The 19,019-nt window shown below is 37.4% G+C and overlaps 1 protein-coding gene across 1 annotated transcript in view; it reads right to left on the minus strand.

Moving 5' to 3' along the window:
* The window catches only part of LOC118854816 (centrosomal protein of 135 kDa-like), a 93,761-nt gene that overhangs the window by 26,919 nt on the left and 47,823 nt on the right, over positions 1–19,019 (minus strand). The window contains exons 13-17 of the mRNA XM_036765046.1: positions 15,800–15,877; positions 15,499–15,650; positions 10,406–10,521; positions 10,181–10,335; positions 9,465–9,520 (exon numbers count right to left, since the gene is read on the minus strand). Of these exons, the coding sequence (XP_036620941.1) occupies positions 9,465–9,520; positions 10,181–10,335; positions 10,406–10,521; positions 15,499–15,650; positions 15,800–15,877 (557 nt within the window). The remainder of the gene's footprint in view (positions 1–9,464; positions 9,521–10,180; positions 10,336–10,405; positions 10,522–15,498; positions 15,651–15,799; positions 15,878–19,019) is intronic.

A 19,019-nucleotide genomic window follows, 5' to 3' on the forward strand; every position in this document is an offset into this window, starting at 1 on the left:
AAGTGTCTATGATGTCCACACCCTTTGAACCAGAGACTCCATTATGGGTTTATATCCCAAGGAAGCCATCAATAAGAAGAAAGTTCCGATGTATTCCAAAATATTTATAGTAGCCCTTTTCATGATATCTAAGAATTAGAAACAAAGTAGATGCCTATCAATGGGGAAATGTCTAAACAAACTGTGGTATGTAAATGTAATGGAATATTACTGTGCTATAAGAAATGATGTGTGTGATGAATATAGAGAAGCATGGAAAAGATCTGTATGAACTGATGGAGGGAAGTACACAGAGCCAAGAAAAAAATATACACAGTAACTTCATAACATCGTTTACAACAATGTAAATGGAAAGAACTACACACCAAAAAAATCTAAATGTAACAAAATTATAAAAATTAAGTAGGGCTTGCCTAAAAATATCTGACAAGACACCTCCAATCTACCCTAGGAGGTCCAAAGGTGTCACACATTGCACATTTTTGTACTTTTTCAATGTACTGATCAGCAGAGCTGATTTTTTTTTCCTCTCAAAAAAACTATTTGTCATACGGGATGGCACTCTGATAGGGGGAAGGGGAGAGACACAGGATAACTAAGTTGATGTAAGAACTAGAACATCAATAAAAGCTTACTTGAAAAAAGAAAAGAAAAGGTGAAAGAATTACTTCAGAGACTGGTAGATGGTTGCAATAATCTAGTAGTATGATATAGGAAAGAGTAAACCTCAAAGAACTAAAGGTTGTGGAGTGATGGTGACAAAGGCAATGGCTGAGGCTGGTATTTGAAAACCACAAGTATGCCTATTCTCCCTCTAGGCCCAGTGTGTCTGGGTTGGGGGTGGGCAGTTGAGGCAGTTCTTGAGGGATGGTGTACTCAGTATTGAAAACGGTGGACAAAGATGCAGTGTCTTCTAGGGGGAGCCAAGTTTATGAGAGCAAAAAAGGAGTATGTGAGGAAGAGTTCAAATACAAAGGGAAATTAAATATAACATACAGTTCTGGTAGTTGAAAAAAATAATAATCTTGTTAGGGAGACAGAACAAATAACATTTAAAGAATATATTATGTAATCAAATTTTTGTAACTTAATAAAATTCTAAATTGAACGTTCCAAACTATCAGTCCTAAAGAATGAGCAAAGTAAGAAGAAATTAAGGTGGGGGTCCATAGCTGCGAATTACTGTATATATTGTTAGATTTTCTTTCAATTAAATGGTTTTTGTTTATTTTTTTCCCTTTTTAAAAAAAAATCATTTCTTACATAAGATAGCTTGCTGGGAGGCAGGAGGGCAGAACAGGAAAGGACACAGGAAATTTTAAATGATGTAAAAACAAAAGATATCAATTAAAATTTTTATTTTTAAAAAAAGAGAAGAAAAAGACTTGATGCAAAGCACTAAAGACAAGCACCGGTTGAAGCTGGCCATAAATGCTAAAGACAATAAAAGGGTCTGTTTTTTTTTTTTTTTTTAATGCTACATTGGAACAGAAAGAAGAACAAAGTAGGTAGAACTACTGACAAGGGCAGAGGGGATGATGATAACAAATGATATAAATAACAATGTTAAAGAAATCATCTCTTACTTAACTTCTGTTTTTCCAAAGAGAATGATCTTGGGACTAGGCAGGTAGGAAAAAAATGTCTAACTGGGAGTTAAAACCTGAAGTAACTGAGGATATAGTAATAGAGAGCACCTACCTGCCCACCAATAAGTTTAAGTTACCAACCCCAGACTAAGCATACTGTATTCCAGGATACTAAAAGAAGCAGCAAGTGTGATTGCTGAGCTATAAATTATGTGTGAAAAAACTTTGGAGAATGGGAAATGTGCACAGGACTGGATAAAGGCAAATATTGTTCCAATTTCCAAAAAAAGGGAGAGTGCAAACCATAAAGATGTGAAACTCTAGACAGTAGTATTAAATGGATGGTATGTGAGCATCTAAAAAGAGAAGCTGTGATGACTAAATTCCAACATATTTATCAACATCTAGTCATGCCAAACTAACCTCATTTCCTTTTTTTGACAAGGTAACCAGACTGATAGTTTAGAGGAAGGTCACAGACACAGTATATCTATATTTCAGCAAATTGTTTTACAAAGTCTCTCATTAAACCTTGTAAACAAGATGGAGTAATGGGGGCTATATGATAGTACTTCTAGGTAGATTCAGAACTGAAAGAATTCTGGTAGAGCAGGGATTAACATTTCAGCATAAGCTGGAAGAAGACCTCTAGTGGAGGAACAGTGGCATTAGACCTGGGCTCTTTGCTTTTTAAATATTTTTTTAATAAAAACATGCTATTCTTGTCATAGTTCCAGGGGACATGAGGCAGAGATAATTATCATACGAGATGATCCTGCCTCTGTGGTCAGAATCCAAAGATCTGTAGGGGAAGAAACAGTAGTCCAATCTATTAATAAGACATTTAACAGTGACAGACCCAGAGAGCTATCTATATCAGATGCAAATAATTAACTCAGAATAGGATAGGGGAAGCTTGGCTCCACAACAGTTTGTGTAAATGGTATCTGAAGGTTTTAATTAGATTGCAAGCTCAATACTGTAACTTGGCAGCCAAAAAATACTAATTAAAATCTAAACTGCACTGTGTTCAGGACAAGGAAAAGGATAGTCCCATTATCGATCAAATGCAGTTCAACCCACATTTGAACAAGAAATCCCTTCTACAAATCAGTGATAAGGGGTCACCTTGTTGTTTAGTCATTTTTAGTCATATCTGACTCTTTGTGACCTGTTTTGGGGTTTTCTTGGCAGATACTGGAGTGGTTTCCCATTTCCTTCTCCAGTTCATTTTACAGATGAGACAACTGAGGTAAACAGAGTTAAAGTGACTTGTCCAAGGTCACAGAGCTAGTTAGAGTCTGAGGCCAGATTTAACTCAGGTCTTCATGATTCTAGGCCCAGTGCTCTACCCACTGTACCACCTAATTGCCCATAAGGGTTGATCTACCCTATGCTTAAAAGGCATCTAGTGAGAGGGGCAGAGACAAGATGGCAGCTAGAAAACAGGGACTCACTTAAGCTCTCCCCCAAATCCCTCCAAACACCTGTAAAAAATGGCTCTGAACCCATGAAATAGCAGAGGGAAGCAGGTCTCCAGCCCAGGACTGCTTGGATGGTCACTGGGAAGGTTCTACTGCACCGTGCTGGGAGCAAAGCGCAGCCCAGCTTGGACCACACCAGGAATGACCAGGCCAGGAATAGATCAGGCAGAGCAGGCCTTAGGGCCATAAATCACTGAGCTGTAGCAGTTACCAGACTTCTCAAGCCACAAATGCCAAAGACAACTTAGCAGGTCAGTGGGAAAACTGCTGGATCAGGGGGAGAGAAGTGTGTGGTCTGGCCCCAGCCCCACAGAGGTGGTGCAGCGGCAGCAGCAAGAAGCTCCAGTGGCTGATTCCAGAGCTCCAGCTGTGGTTACTTCCAGCCCCAGGCACACCTGGTGGGAGGAATCAAGCAGCAGATCAGAGTGGGAGTGCAGGGAGTGCTTTGCTGGCACAGAGGTAGGGTTCTCTTGCTTTGCTCTGCTTCGATCTGGGTCACAGTCCCGGTTGGCAGTTCTTGGGGGAGGAGGAGCGCTGGTGTGGCAGAGCTTGCTGTGTAGAAGTAGCTCTGAAAACAGCAGCGCAACACCCCCTGAAGCTTGGGACAAAGCACTCTCCACTCTGAAGGCAGTCATACCCTGACAAAAAGCTCAAGGGTCAAGTAATTGGCTGGGAACATGGGCAAGCAGCAAAAGACTCAGACTACTGAGTCTTTTTGGTGACAAAGAAGATCAAAATATACAGCCAGAAAAAGTCAACAAAGTTAAAGAGCCCACATCAAAAGCCTCCAAGAGAAATATGAATTGGTCTCAGGCCATGCAAGAGCTCAAAAAGGATTTGGAAAATCAAATAAGAGAAGTAGAGGAAAAATTGGGAAGAGAAATGAGAGTGATGCAAGAAAATCATGAAAAACAAGTCAATGACTTCCTAAAGGAGATTCAAAAAAATACTCAAGAAAACAATGCCTTAAAAAATACACTAACCCAAATGGCAAAAAGGGCTCCAAAAAGCCAATGAGGAGAAGAATGCCTTAAAAGGCAGAATTGGCCAAGTGGAAAAGGAGGTCCAAAAGACCAGTGAAGAAAATACTACCTTAAAAATTAGAATGGAGCAAGTGGAAGTGAATAACTCTATGAAAAATCAAGAAATTATAAAACAGAACCAAAAGAATGAAAAATAGAAGACAATGTGAAATATCTCATTGGAAAAACCACTGACCTGGAGAATAGATCCAGGAGAGATAATTGTAAAATTAATAGACTATCTGAAAAGACATCCAGTGAGAATTAATACCTTTTAAAGTCGATCACGCTAAGTCTGGACAGCTATAATTGTTAAGATTTTCTTATACTGGGTGAATGTCTGCCCCTTCACAACTTCTACTTGGTGCTTCAAGCTGTGCTTTCTGGGGCTAAATATAACAAATTTAATCATTCTTTGGCATGATAGCTCTTAAAATACTTGAAGACAGTTATGTCCCCTGTAAGTCTTTTTAAGGCTCAACATATCCTCAGTTTCCTTCAGCTGATCAGAAAGCATCATCTCTAGTTTACTCATGACTGTTAACAGCCCAATAGATCAGAAACAGCAGAGTGCAATGAGACTATCACCTTCCCTTTTTTTCTGAAATCTGGTCTTTCTTTTAGTGCAACCCAGAATTCTGTTAGCTTGGCTATTCTTGGCTATTAATTCATCCTGAGTCTGCATTGCATTAGAACTACATAGTGCCCCTTCACATAGTAGGTTCTGTTGAACTGAATTCTATTTTCAACTACTTTAAAAGAAGGTTGGGGGAAAAGAAGTAGGAGAAGAAAGAGGGCTTGAGACAAACAGAAGAAACTCATGTAGCTGAATTAGAGGGATTTAGACTAGTAAAGTAGATCAGATGTTGAATTTGGGGAAGAATAATTGAGGAAATCTGAAAGAGAGTAATTAATATCCAGGTCCAGATAATACTTTGCTGAAAGAAAAATGGGATTAAATACAGCAGAGGATATAAGAAGAATCTAGGATCATTAGGGAGCAAAGCCTGAAGACGAAAGTAGAACTTCAAGAGGAAAAGGAGAAAGTAGTTGGCAAATCAAGGCAAGGTAAGGTAGAAAAAGTCAATGGAACAATTCAAGGGTCCAACAAATGATTAGGTGTATTGGTGAGTGGGTGAACTAATGAAACAAAAGGAAGATATGAGTTCAAGGATAAATATGGGGTGGGGCAGAGATAGGTCTGTAGAGTTGTTGAGACTAAGGAAAGGAAGTTGAACAGGGTGTCAAGTTATTAAGAGATTATAATTGGCTGTAAATATTTTAACCACATGCTTAGGGCTGAGGTACAAACACATAAAAAAAAACAAGACTGAAATATCTCAAATGGTATATGGAGAGTGTGGGAAATTTATACAGCGACATGCACTGAGAATGAGATGTTAGTTTTTCTGTCATATCCAGTAACTATTATCACTGTTCCAAGTATAGGCTGACCTCTTTTCTGGAGGAGGGTCTCAAAGAATGACTCTCCACAATTCAAGTTAAGTAAAATGAAGTGTTCCTTATAAATAAAACAAAAAAAAAAGCCCCACTGAAGTACAGCTTCATGCGGGGGAGGGAAGGGGACATAAGGTGGAGAAAAGGAGACATGAGGTATAATATCGGAAGGTGAAAAGTGTTACCCAAAGCATAAAGGAAGGAAATGGACAACTGTCCAAGCAGAACATAAAAAAAAAATGTTAAGGTTCTTCCTCTGAAGAGGAAGAAGCCAGATACTCTGGGAAAGAAGCTACTTGATGATACAGAATGATACAATAGATACAATAGAGTCACAAAAGTTATCAGGTGAGCGAAGATTTAGTAGGGGTCAGAGGAAGAAGGGATTAGTAGTAGCTGGTGATGCTAAGAAATGCTGAATGAGGTTTGAGAGTCAAAATAGCAGAATGAGAGGAAGCATTAGAGTATACCTCTCCCCCTACAATTTCTCAACAAAGATCCAAAGAATGCACCAGACTGAATTCTGATTGGGAAAGTCAGGAAGTCACGTTAAGTCATTTTTTCAAGCCCAAGACAGTTTAGGGAGAGGGACAGAGAGGTCTGCAGACACTGGGAATGGGGCCTGGCTGGAGTATATGGCAGCTACGGCAGGGAAGGCTCCAGCACCCAGGAACTGAGAGAAACTTGAGACAGGATACCAGAGAGAGATTCCAGGGGAACCTTGAACCAACTCTGAGTGCAAGAATGGGCACCATCTGGCAGCTCTGTCACCCACCATCCAGTGTCCTGTCACAGATCCAGGCAGAGAGGAGTGATTTTGAGTATTGGTCCTAGTTGTGTACTGAACAAGTTCTGTAAGCAAATAGTAGCTCTGTGGCTCTGATCCTAAGAATTAGTGCAATGTTCTATACCAAAGAGAAACCAGCAGCTCCGTCTCTCTGAATCTGGAGAACCTTCCAGCAGGCCAAGAGTAGCTGAGGCAAGCAGCCAGTCTGTTAAAACCCCTAACTAGAAACGAGCTGATAGACCCATACCTGGGGTAGGAACTTGGAGAACTCAGGCCAGGAGAGCATCACTTTAGAAGTACTGAAGCTTGCAAGTCTCCAATTGGGGCTGTGAAAGCAGAAGGAAATAAGAAGACAGAAACTTGGACCAGATATTCTCACCAGAAGTGAGCAGAGCCCAGCACTAACATGAAATCTAACATCAAGAAGTAGACTGAAAAAACGAGCAAACAAAAAAAGAATCTAACCAAAATGAGATATGGCAACAGGGAAGCTCATGACACAAATAACTTGACAGAGATGAAGAGGGAAAGAATTCGAGTGGTAGAATTAGCAGAAGCAAAGAGGTTCAGAGGTGAGAAAGAACACTAGTTTATGTGAAGGGCAAAAAGAGCTTAGTCTGCCTGGAGCAGGCTGTTCCAGAAAGTTGTATGTTATGGATAGATTTGAATTTAATTCCACCAGGAATAAGAAAGCACTCCAAGTTTTAGAGCATGCCGCATGATGAAAACAATATTTTAGGAAAATTAAACTGATGATAACGTATAAACGTAAGGGGAAAGGACAACTAGAAGGAGGCTTGTAGCTATTGTAGCAACTCATCTAAGAAGGTAAAGTCCTAGACTACAGCAGTGGAGGGAAGGTAGAAAGAATAGATGAGACTATGGATGAAAAAAGTCGATGGAACTTGGTAATGAAGTATATGTAGACAGTGATAAAGGAACTGAAAATATCATAAATTTTTCCAGATGGAAGGAAGAGTGGGAAAATGTTGCCATGGAGGAAAAAGGACAAGTCAGATAAGTGAATCTGATTGGGTGGGAGGAGATGAGTTCAGTTTGGGACAAGTTTAATTTGAAGATGTACCAAGAATTGATAAACTGTTTTATGCTTAAACAGTTTTCTTATTTTTCATCACTGCTTGACAATTCACTCCATTTCTACACACTTGCATAGCACTATATTAGTTGCTATAAAACTATATTAATTGCTTTCATTATAAATCTTTTTCTTTCCCACTCCTTCCATCTTCTGGTTCTCACTGAACCGTGGCTCCCTCCTGACAACAAAGCCTTCCAGGCCACCCTTTCCAGCACCACAAGTGCACTTTTACTCACTCTCCCCGAATCACTAGTTGAGATGGGGAGACAGAAATACAGAAATGGGTAGCCATTTCCACTTCTAGGTTCTCTCTCTACCGATACCAATCAGTAAATTCTTCTCCTCTGAGGTTCACACAGTCCACATCTATCATATAATCATAATCCTGGTAGCTGCTGTCTACAGACCTCCAGTACACCCCACTTCCTTCCTCAATAAATTCAGTACCTGGCTCACAATCTTTCTTTCCTCCCCAACTCTCATTCTTATGTACTGAGGGACTTAAACACTCCTTTAAACACTCTACATTCCCAGCTTGTCCCCACCTCAACCACACACAAAGATGATCATAGCCTTGACCTTACCATCACCCATAAATGCATCACCTCCATGTTCATGCACTATGAAACTCCCTTATCTGATCACAATCTATTGGCTTTCCACCTTTTCCTCAGCCTTCCAATATCAAACCCTGCTCTTTGCCCACACCATGACCTCTAAGCCTCAGTTCCTTCCCAAACTATTACCTCTGCACCAGCCACACTCTCCTCCTTTCCCCATCTTGACCCCTTGTTGAACCAGGTAAACTTTATATTGTTCTCTTCTCTTGAGTCCCTTGCCCCCCTTCTCATATTATTGATTATCCCCTGCTAAGCCTCATCCTAGGATTACTCTGCTGCTTTTGTTCCTATACACATGCTGGAGAACAAAGATGGTGAAAATCATGCAAAAGTCCTGACTTGGTCCACTACATATTTATGTTACATAACCTTAACTGGGCTCTCACTGCTGCTAGATGATCTTTTTACACCTCCCTTATTATTATTATTACACCTCTCTATCCCACTTATACCATGGTGATTATTGTGAATCTTTTCATCCCTTTTCAAACTTCTCATGGCTTCCCATGTCCCCTCCTACTTCTAAGCTCAGAACTTGTCTCATATTTTACTGAAAAAACTGAGACCATTTGCTGAGAAGTCCCCTTTCTCCCCTCTTCCTTATCTCACATCACCCAGATGTCTTCTGCCACTATCTTTTCATTCACTCTTGTCTCACATGATGCAGTGGCCCTTCTCCTTGCCAAAGTTAATCCCTCTACATTCACAAGTGATCCCATTCTACTCCATCTCCTCCAAAAGACTGTCCCCTCTAGCATCTCCCCTCTCTTACTTATCTTTAATTTCTACTTATCCATTGGCCATTTCCCTACTATCCACAAACATGCTCATGTCTTCTCTATCCTCAAAAAATCCTTCCTTGAACCTTTCATCCCCATTATCTGATATTTCTCTTACCTTTTGTGGCTAAACTCCTTGAGAAGTCCATCTACATACAATCAATGCCTCCACTTGTTTTCCTCTCTTCTCTGTCCAAAGTTATCAATGATCTCTTAATTACCAAATCCAATGACCTTTTCTCAATCCTCATCCTTCTTTGACCTCTCTGCAGTCTTTGACACTGTTAATCATGCTCTTCTTGATACTCTCTTCTCTAGATTTTTGGGGCACTACTCTTTGCTAGTTTTCACCTTTTACAGGAAGTCTTTCCCAACCCCTCTTAATTCTAGTGCCCTTCCTCTTTTAGTTATTTCTATTTATCCTGTTTATAGTTTGCATGTTGTCTCCCTCATTAGATTGTGAGTTCTCTGAGGGCAAGGAATGTTTTTGTCTTTCTTTCTATCCCCATCACTTAGTATAATCCTTGGTACACAGTAAGTGCTTAATAAATGTTTACTGACCAACTGATAATAAAATCTATACCAAATTTGTAAAAAGCCAGAATGCCACTTCAGTAGTTACTTACCCTATTGTTGACTCCACTTCTGATAGTGTTACTTGCAAATGGGAAATAGCTTTTTCCTATAGAAATGATAAAAATACACTATGAAATTCTAAATAATTCATACAAAATTATTATTTAGCATAATGGATATGATTTGACCCCTTTATACAGATAAATTTCATAAGACTATCTTACAAAACACCTCTATTAAGTTCAGTTCCTTCCTCTGAGGGAAGCACAGCCATCTATGTCAAACAAGATTTGAGATAATAAGAACATTCGCAGTGAACAATAGAATCTGAAAACTGCTTCCAAGGTTGCTATAATAAATACTGATCTATAGAAGTATGGCCCCAAAATGGAAAAATTATTTTAAAGATATTATATTATATTATATTGTATTGTATTGTATTGTATTATATTGTATTATGTTGCATTATATTATATTATGATATGAGCACAATTCTGTGGTGATCAAATGAAAATATTTAAATATACAGTGGTGGGCAAAAAGGATATTATTTAAAAAATTAATTATAACTTCACAAATTGTACGTACACTATCTTTACTTCATGTAACATTGTGTATGCTTATCTTAATTACAGCATGGTAACTCAGTATCTGTAAAGTCATAATTTGCACACACATGATATGGAGATAAATATTCTCTGATCTGGAATATTATAATCTATTTCTAGGAGCTGAGACTCATCTGAAGAAATTAGACAACACATACCTTATTTGCAATGTTATCTTCTGAGTTAGCAATTTTTTCCGTCTTTTCATCTACTACTTCCTGAAGGTAGTCTTTCTCCTTATCAATAGCACAAATGGTATTTTTAAGTGAAACTAGCTCCTCATCTTGTGAAGTTATCTTACAGGTTAGCCTATCTATAAATGAAAAAGAACGCTTGTTAGGCTAAGTAAATAGTTAAGAAAAACAAAGTACAGAAACACTTACTTATTTTTTCCTCCAAGGATGCAATCTGCATTTGGGCTGCTTGAAGTTCTTCACTTTTAACTGAAAATCGGTGCTGACAATCATCAACAGCTCTCTGCAGGTGTTCGTTTATAATCCTAAAGAATAAGTATACAAACACAAAATGTTCTTGATCTTTAAGTTTTCGAAGATGGTAATACTTTAAGTAATTAAAGTAATACTTTAAGATCTTTAAGTTTTCAAAGATGGTAATACTTTCAAAACCAAAAAATTCTTCTTTAGATTTTTAAATATTTTCCTATTCTAAAAGTCTTCTAGTTTGTTGGGGGTTTTTTTGGGAAGAGAGAAGGGAAGGCAATTGGGGTTAAGTGACTTGCGCAAGGTCACACAGCTAGTGTGTCAAGTGTCTGAGGCCAGATTTGAATTCAGGTCCTCCTGACTTGAGGGCCTGTGTCCTACTGCACCACCTAGCTGCCCCATAAAAGTCTTCTAGATTATGTCTCTTTTATGCTGACCACTAGTTCCTCCTAAAAAAGCAATTTATTCTTTCCCAATATTGGTTCAATGGATCTGATTTCTCATCAATGTGTGTATTGATTCTAATGATTCAAATTGAAACTTATCCATGTCTGCCCACTTAATGCAACTTTTGTCTAACTGTATATTCAACATAAGTAGTCCAACCCAAGTGCTGAGGAGTCCTTCCTGTAGATCTCTTAATATCATATGAATATCATTAGCTGATCCATCCTTTTTCCATTCAGGTATTTATCTAGTGATATCTTTTAGGATACTCTGCGCAATTATTTTGTAATGAGTGCCAATGTTTTTATTTCCCCAAAATAACTTTTATTGAGAGGATTCTAGGCCCTAGATCTCCTTCTCCTATGGTTCTAGTACTCCACAACAAACCAGACCACTGGGCATGATGAAACCAACTTTATAACAAGCTGAGGTATTTTTTCAAACGGTAAATGGTCTCCCAATAGGCCCCCTCCTACAATGGGATGTTTCAGAAGGTCCATGGTCAGCAGTTTCTTTTGACTTTTTATATCCAGTATGCTGAACCTACCTGAAGGATGGTTTTATCAATATGACCTCCCCTAGCAACAACAACTACAGCTATTTGTAGAGATCACTTTCTTAGAACCTAAAGGTAGCTTTATCCGTGCATTCTTGGTTTTCAGGATTAGAAGAGATCACTATGGCACAGTTTTCAGATGAATAGGCAAGCTTGCCCTGGTCATTAGACTTTTCTTCTAGACGGCCCACAATGGAACCTCACGCACAGTGCCAACTGGGAGAACATTATTAATGATGGGCTGAGCTTTCTTACCACAGCTCACAAATTGACTGGTATGAATGCCTTCAGCAGCATTGAATGATTCTGTTCTCTTCTTAAAATGATAAGGGTTGCAGAAAGCTATTAACATAGCCATGACTCCATGAAGTCTATAGCCCTGAGCCTGGCAGCCCCCTTCCTAATCTTTGCATTGGCCTACAGTCAGTGCCTTTTCTCTGATGATGGATTACCCAGCCCATGGTGCATGATGTGACTGGAATAGCTAGGAAAAAAGAATGTGTGCCGTTATAGTCATACACACACTGTACACCTCTCCATTGCCCTTTAGGTAGGAACTTAAAATTCTTTAATCTTCTTCTGAGAAAGTGGTATTCCAGGGCTCACAGTGATTTACCACCATGAGAATAACATTGATAAAAAGATAAGTCTTTGTGTAAGAGGAAAGCTTAGGGACGTTAGAAGAACAACGAAGTTTTCTAAAGGCAATCTAGTTCGTTCTCCTCCGGATCAATTTCAGGTACATTCCATTAACTATATTTGCAGTGTTTATCCAAGATATAAATATGATATCTATGCACTGACCATCTAACTTGGTATCACTGTTTAGACAATAGATATTTTTCAACCTCTTGACATTTTCTGTGTGAATTGTTAAGATGAATTCTTTGGCATGGCTATGGATCTTATTTAGGAGCTGCTGCAAATGTATAGGTGTTGATGTGTGAAGAATCATGGAATCTAATGATCAATTGATGGATATTCCATGAAGGAAAACTGCAGAACCTTTTCTTTTATAGACAATCTTTCTTTTGGATTCCGTGTCAGATATCCTCCACGACAGTGGAAAATACATCATCTTGTTTTATGGTTCACTTGGTATTAGTAATAAGGATATCTTATCAGTTTATCTCATTTGTTGCATTTTTCAAAAAATTCAACATATAACAATACGTGCATTGAGACATCTTATTGGATAGCCTTATGGGTAGCATTTTAATCTATTGAATCAAATGCTTTTACCTAATCCACAAAGAGATCAGTGGGTTAATGTATTCTCTATACCATAATCTACTGTTAAATATTACTAGTCAAAGTGTGCTTACTCCCTTCTCAAAATGTTATAAGGGTATCTTAAGGATATGTAGATTATCCTTATGAACATTCTGCAAAGTTGGGAAAGTAGCCACATGGGTCAGTAGTTGCTAATATTCTCATAGCTAGGGGGTCAGTAATAGCCTCAGGTGATGGGACACAAATTTCAAAAAACAAAACAAAACAAAACATTAAGGAGTTAAAGAAAGTAGATTTCCAGGGGGGCGCTGACTAATTTTTTTTAAAGGGGGTGGTAGGCCAAATAAGTTTGGGAACCTCTAAATCATTGTTGTTCTTGAATACCTGCAAAGAGTCAAGTGATCACTGCACCAAGGTAGTTTCTAGGCTCTTTAGGTCTACTTGTGAAGGCAAATAATCTATACACCAATTAGTCAAACTTCTTTACAAAATAGTTACAAGGTGTTATCATCTGCTCTTCATTCATTTTTCCTATTTTTCAGGATCAAAAGTATATTTAAATAGGTGAGGCTGGAGTTTTGATTACTTATCTTTCTTATTTTTAATCTTGTAGTTTTTATGAATTTTAATCTTACATTTTGAACTTTCTTTTTATCATTATGAACTTGAACAAGAGAAATTAATTACTTCCATTTGCAAGGAATGGAAAGAGGATTGTACATGAAATTGTGAATCTCTACTATGCAATCTGTTTTTATGTATGTCACAAATGCAAGACAGTAGTTCCAAAACTGTCCTGACTGCCTATGTCCCTCTCTTCACTTCCTTTTGCTCTCTTCTGTGCCTTTGAAAAAGTATTTCATTTCTATTTTTCACATCACTATTTTTTGCCACACTCTTTCCTCCCACCAAATAAAAGCTCTTTTATAACAAATGAGCATAGTAAAGCAAAACAAATCCCTACACTGGCCTCTGAAAATATATGTCTCATTGTGTATTTGCAGACCATCATTTCTTCACCAAGAAGTAGGACGCGTAGTAGACCATCAGTCATCTAGAGTCATGGTTGGCCTGTACATCAAAGTTCTTAAGTCCTCCCAAAGTTGTTTTCTTTTACAACACTGTAGTCATGGCATAAATTGTTCTGCTAGTTCTGCTCATTTGATTTTCCATGAGTTCATACATTACTGTCCAGGTTTCTCTGAAACCATTCCTTTAGTTATTTCTTATGGAACAATAATAGTCCACTATATTCACATACCATAATTTGTCCAGGTACTCCCCAATAAACAGTGGGCACCCACTTTGTTTCCAGTTCTTTGTTATAACAAAAAGTACTACGCTAAATGGGCAGCTAGGTGGTACACAGGGCTGGGAATCAGGAAGACTCCTGAGTTCAAATCTGGCCTCAGACATTTACTGGCTGTGTGACTCTGGGCAAGTCACTTAATCCTGTTTGCCTCAGTTTCCTCATTTGGAAAAGGAGCTGGAGAAGGAAATGACAAACCACTCCAATATCTCGGCCAAGAAAACCCCGAATGGGGTCATGAAGATTCAGATACTATTAAAAACAACTAACTGAACTACTCTAAATATTTTTATATATATGGGTCTTTTCTTTTATATTTAATTAGTAATGATATCATTGAGTCAAAAGGTATGCACGGCTTAGTGACATTTAGGTTAATTTCAATTCTTTTTCAGAATGGCTAGACCAACTTGTGGCCCAGCCAATTGTGACTCATTGTACCTTGTTCTCCCAAAGTCATTTCAACAACTGTTGTTTTTGCCAATCTGACAGGCATAAGTTAGAGTTGTTTTCATTTGCATTTCTCTTGCTATTAGCGATGTGCAGCATTTTTTTATAAGGTTAGTGATTGCTTGGATATCTTCCCATCATACTCCCTTCATATTTATAACCTTTAACCATTAATATATTAGGAAATGGCTTTGAGGTTCCTTCTACCTCAATTTTCTGATTCCGTGAATAACATCTGTACTACCAGCAAATCATTTCATTTGACAAATGTCACTCTTTCACAGCCAGGTACTGAAGCATCCCCACTACTTTTGTGCCATCATTGCACCAAATCTTCCAAAAGATCATTTCTTCAAGAACAAGAACAGTACCCAGACCTCATGGGAGTGTTACTGCTTCCTAAGCAAAATTCAAATTATTTGGTCTTCTATTCAAAGATCTCCACAATCTGACTTTACTCTTTCTTGCATTATTTCACACTATCCTTGTATGTACAACTTCCTTTGAATGCAAAAGTAACCCCGTATTAAAGTTTCCTATGAATCTGATTTTTTCTGTCACTAGACTATAAGCTCTTATAGGGCGAGGTCAGTGTAATTCAATTCTTTTGTATCTCCCATAGCTCTTTACCCAGGATTCTCTCACCAACAGGAGGGAAGTAACAGCAGCACTTATCCTGAAGGGTTTAACTTACTGATGCTGCTTCAGAGTCAGGGTCTAAGCATGACACAACAAAAGGGAAGCAGAACAAGAGACAGAGAAAATAAGGTTTCTTATTTCCAAAGTTCATTCAGAGAGAAACATAAATGGGAGACAGAAAGTAAAAGAAAAACCTTCTTTTTTTTTTAAAAAAGGAGGAAGGCATATATTGCTGGTTCTCACTTGTGTAAGTTGGAAAGACAAGAGAAATAAGTTCATACGGGTATTATTCAATTACACAGTTTTTAGTAATTCTGCACCATGAGGCATGAAATAGTTCTAAGTGCTTCCTAAGATGATCAATTTTAACTTGAGCATATTAAATATTTCTAATAAACTTACCTCAGTGAGTTCAATGCTGTTTTCTGTTGTGATGAGTCATCGGCAACATGTATAAGTTTATGATATTGAAGTTTCAATTTATTCTCCAGTGACTCTATTGTCTCTTTCATCATTGATACTTTAGACTTCAAATCACATCTTTCAGTTTCAAGCTGTAATTAATGGATAAAAATGGAATGGCATATACTTAAGAGAAAGAATTTAGTTTCTCCTCTTGTTATTCTTTAAGGCTATTTCTTAAAGAAAATTGTCAGAAAAAACTTTACTAAATAAAATTTCTTTTGAAAGAAGTTTAAATCACCTCATAATTAATATTTTCTAGATCTTCCATATTTTTTTCCATTTCTGATTTTCCCATAATAGCCAATTCCTGTAGATTCTGAAAGACAATTTTATGGGAAATATTAGCATTAAGTCACAACACAAAACATTTATTAAGTGCCTACCATGTACAAGATACTATGCAAGGTTCTGGATAATAGGGGTTAGGAATTTTAGATGGCTTAATGAATGAATCTCTTTCAAGGAGTTTATGGTATACACGTACATACGATACTTTTATTTTTAAAGAGGAAAAAGTCTTAAGTGTTAGACACAAAGTACTTGAACTAATGATATGAAAAGATGGCTTCATACATACATATTTCTTTTTATGCTCCATTGGCATAAACTTCAAGAAACCAGGGTTACCCTCAATGATACAAGATAAGACTTCCACAAAGATCAGACAGTAAGAATTCAGTAGAGATCTATCAAAGCAATTTAAGAACACAGTATCTAGTTTACTCTTAATTATACCTGCTTAAAAGGCAGGGCCTGGAGGTGTGCACGAGTACCTTACTTTTATTTCTCTGTGGCATGGAAGTCATAATGAGTTCTGAAAGGCTTCGCTAGAAGAGTATAAACTCTAAAAAGTTCTACCATGCTAGAAAGGTTTTAAGTATTAGTGACGAATCTGATATGTGAGGATCAACCTATCCACAAACAGGGAGCGTTTCACCAGTAGTTTGGCCACTAGGTGATTAAGTCGTTAGTTATAGCAACTCAAGAAACCAAGTAAAAAACAGTACTGAATCTTTCATCATCTCTCTGCTTTCACAGTGATAACAATGGGAACAGAGGGAAAAGAATCACAAAGCTTTATCCATAAATAATAACTTAATTGTGGATAATCTAAATGTGAGATCTCTGTCTAATGACCAAGGACTGACATTCCACTTGCTGAACCAAATCAATATTGGTACTTTCCACAATGAAACCAGAAGACAAAAAAAAAGAAGTTGCAGTTAAATGGAAAGATGGTTATTCACGAGGCAAACAAAGGAGTTCATGAAGTTCTTACATCACGTATCCAAGAGAAAAAGAAACATTAGTTCCTAAGACACAGTCATTATTACTATAAAAAGAGGAACAAAAAGATATTACTAACCAGCAAACCAAAAGCCTATTTCTCATTTTTATGAATCTTTATGATAATGGTTTAAACACATTTTGAAGCTTTCAGGAAAACATGAGAAAGATGCAGGCTTTTCGCAAACAACTTTCTACAGCAGGAAACACAAATAACTAAAAGTACAGAGAATATAAAATGCTCCTGTTTTTATTGTTGATTACAAAAAACGAACAAAAAAAGGCATTTATTTCTGTTACTTGACTAGAAGGCTCTCTTCTAGCAAATAACTACCATGCAATGTTATAATCCTACATGATTTCTTAATAGATGCAATCAGAAATAACTGTTCAACAACTCTCTGATTATTAATATCATGTGAGACATAAAACAAAGCATACACTCACCAAGTACTTGTCACTGTCTCTAAAGATGTACTTCTATACAAATAAATGAAAGAGAGACTCTCTACAAATGGTGAGGTCCTTTAGACAATCTTATTTGGTAATAACATTATAGGACCTCCTCAATGACATCCATAATTACTAAAAAGACACTGGCATAACAATAGTCAGGAAAAAACAAAATAGGTGAAAAATGTCTGTTGTCTAGGTTGTAACACCCAACTGGATACAGGAACCAAAGGAAAATATGCAAGGCTATACTATAGAAAATTTGTTAGATTTAACTTTAGTATCAGATAAAAGTAAAACATTAGAACAAAAGAGTCTACGACAACTCAAAATTTCCAACAATATAATTTTATTGCATTGTGGTCAGTAAAAGATGTGTTTTATATCTCTGCATTTGTTCATAAGGTTTTTTTTATGCCTTAGAACATATGGTCAATTTTTGTAAAGGTTACATAGTTGAGAAATAGGTATGTTCCTTTCTATTTCTTTTCAGTAATAATGAGTTCTTTCAAATCTAACTGCTAAAATTTTCTTCATATCCTTGACTTTTTTTATTAATCTATTAGATTTGTTTAGGTTGGGAAACACCACATTGAGGTCTCCAAAAAATTACTGTTTTGTCTGTTTCTCTCCATAATTCAATTAAGTTTTCTTTTAGTAATTAGATATACTATGCTATGCCACGCATATTAATTAATACTGTATTATCTCAACAACTATAGTGCCTTTAAGTAGTTTCTCTTTCTCTCTTTTAAATCTTGCCTATTTTTATCCTTTCCTGGTCTAAGATTATGGTTATTACCCTTGCTTTTAAAAATCCACCTTGAACATAGTAAATTTTATTCCACCTCTACACTGTAACTGTGTGAATCTTTGTTTTATGTATGTTACTCTAAAATATACTGTTAGATTCTGCCTTCTAATCTATAATCCCCCATTTTATGGATGAATTCATCCTATTCATGTCCACTATTGTGTCTTTTATTATGTATTTTCCTCCTTCATATTCTTTCATAATTTTCTCCCTTTCCTTCCCTACCTACTCTTTACAAAGAAGGGAATGGAGAAATAGGAAGAATAAGATAAGTGCTACTAATCTAAATTATCTGGTATATTCCTTTTCCTCCCCGCTTTGTCTCTTTGCTAAGCTCAGACACCAAACTTTGGTTCTTAAATTATTTTTAAAATCACCTTATGATCAACCCTCTGAAGCTGATTTGTTTTGTTCATGACTTTTCCCTTTCTAACATTATATTCCCTCTTCCTAATCCATACACCATGCATCACTTATCCTGACCAAGTCACCCAAGTCTCTCTGGGCTTTAGTTCTCTCATTTGATTGTTTTCAACTCCACAGAACAAGACATCTCTCTCAGGATAAGCTGAGTGCTCTAATCTCACTACCACACTTCTAAATTTTGATTGAATGTCCTCTCCCTCAGCCTCCTCTCCCCTCTAATTAGAGGACTAGAATGCTGAGTACCAAACTCCTCCCAATGCTTTACTTTATAAAGGGCAGAAACTGGGCTTTTGAATCAGTCTACTTGGCACTAGCTGTTCTGCCTGGTTTCAGCTCCACAGAACAAGATACCCTTGCTCCAGGCAGTCCCTGGTGTCGTGCCTCACTTCCCCTTTCCTGCCTCCTTTTGTGTCTTGTTTTCTCCCATTAGACAGTAAGCTTCATGAGGGCAGGAACAGCCTTTCTTTTTGTAAACTGT

Source organism: Trichosurus vulpecula, chromosome 6 (genome assembly GCF_011100635.1).
Source record: "Trichosurus vulpecula isolate mTriVul1 chromosome 6, mTriVul1.pri, whole genome shotgun sequence".
NCBI classification, from domain to species: Eukaryota; Metazoa; Chordata; class Mammalia; order Diprotodontia; family Phalangeridae; genus Trichosurus; species Trichosurus vulpecula.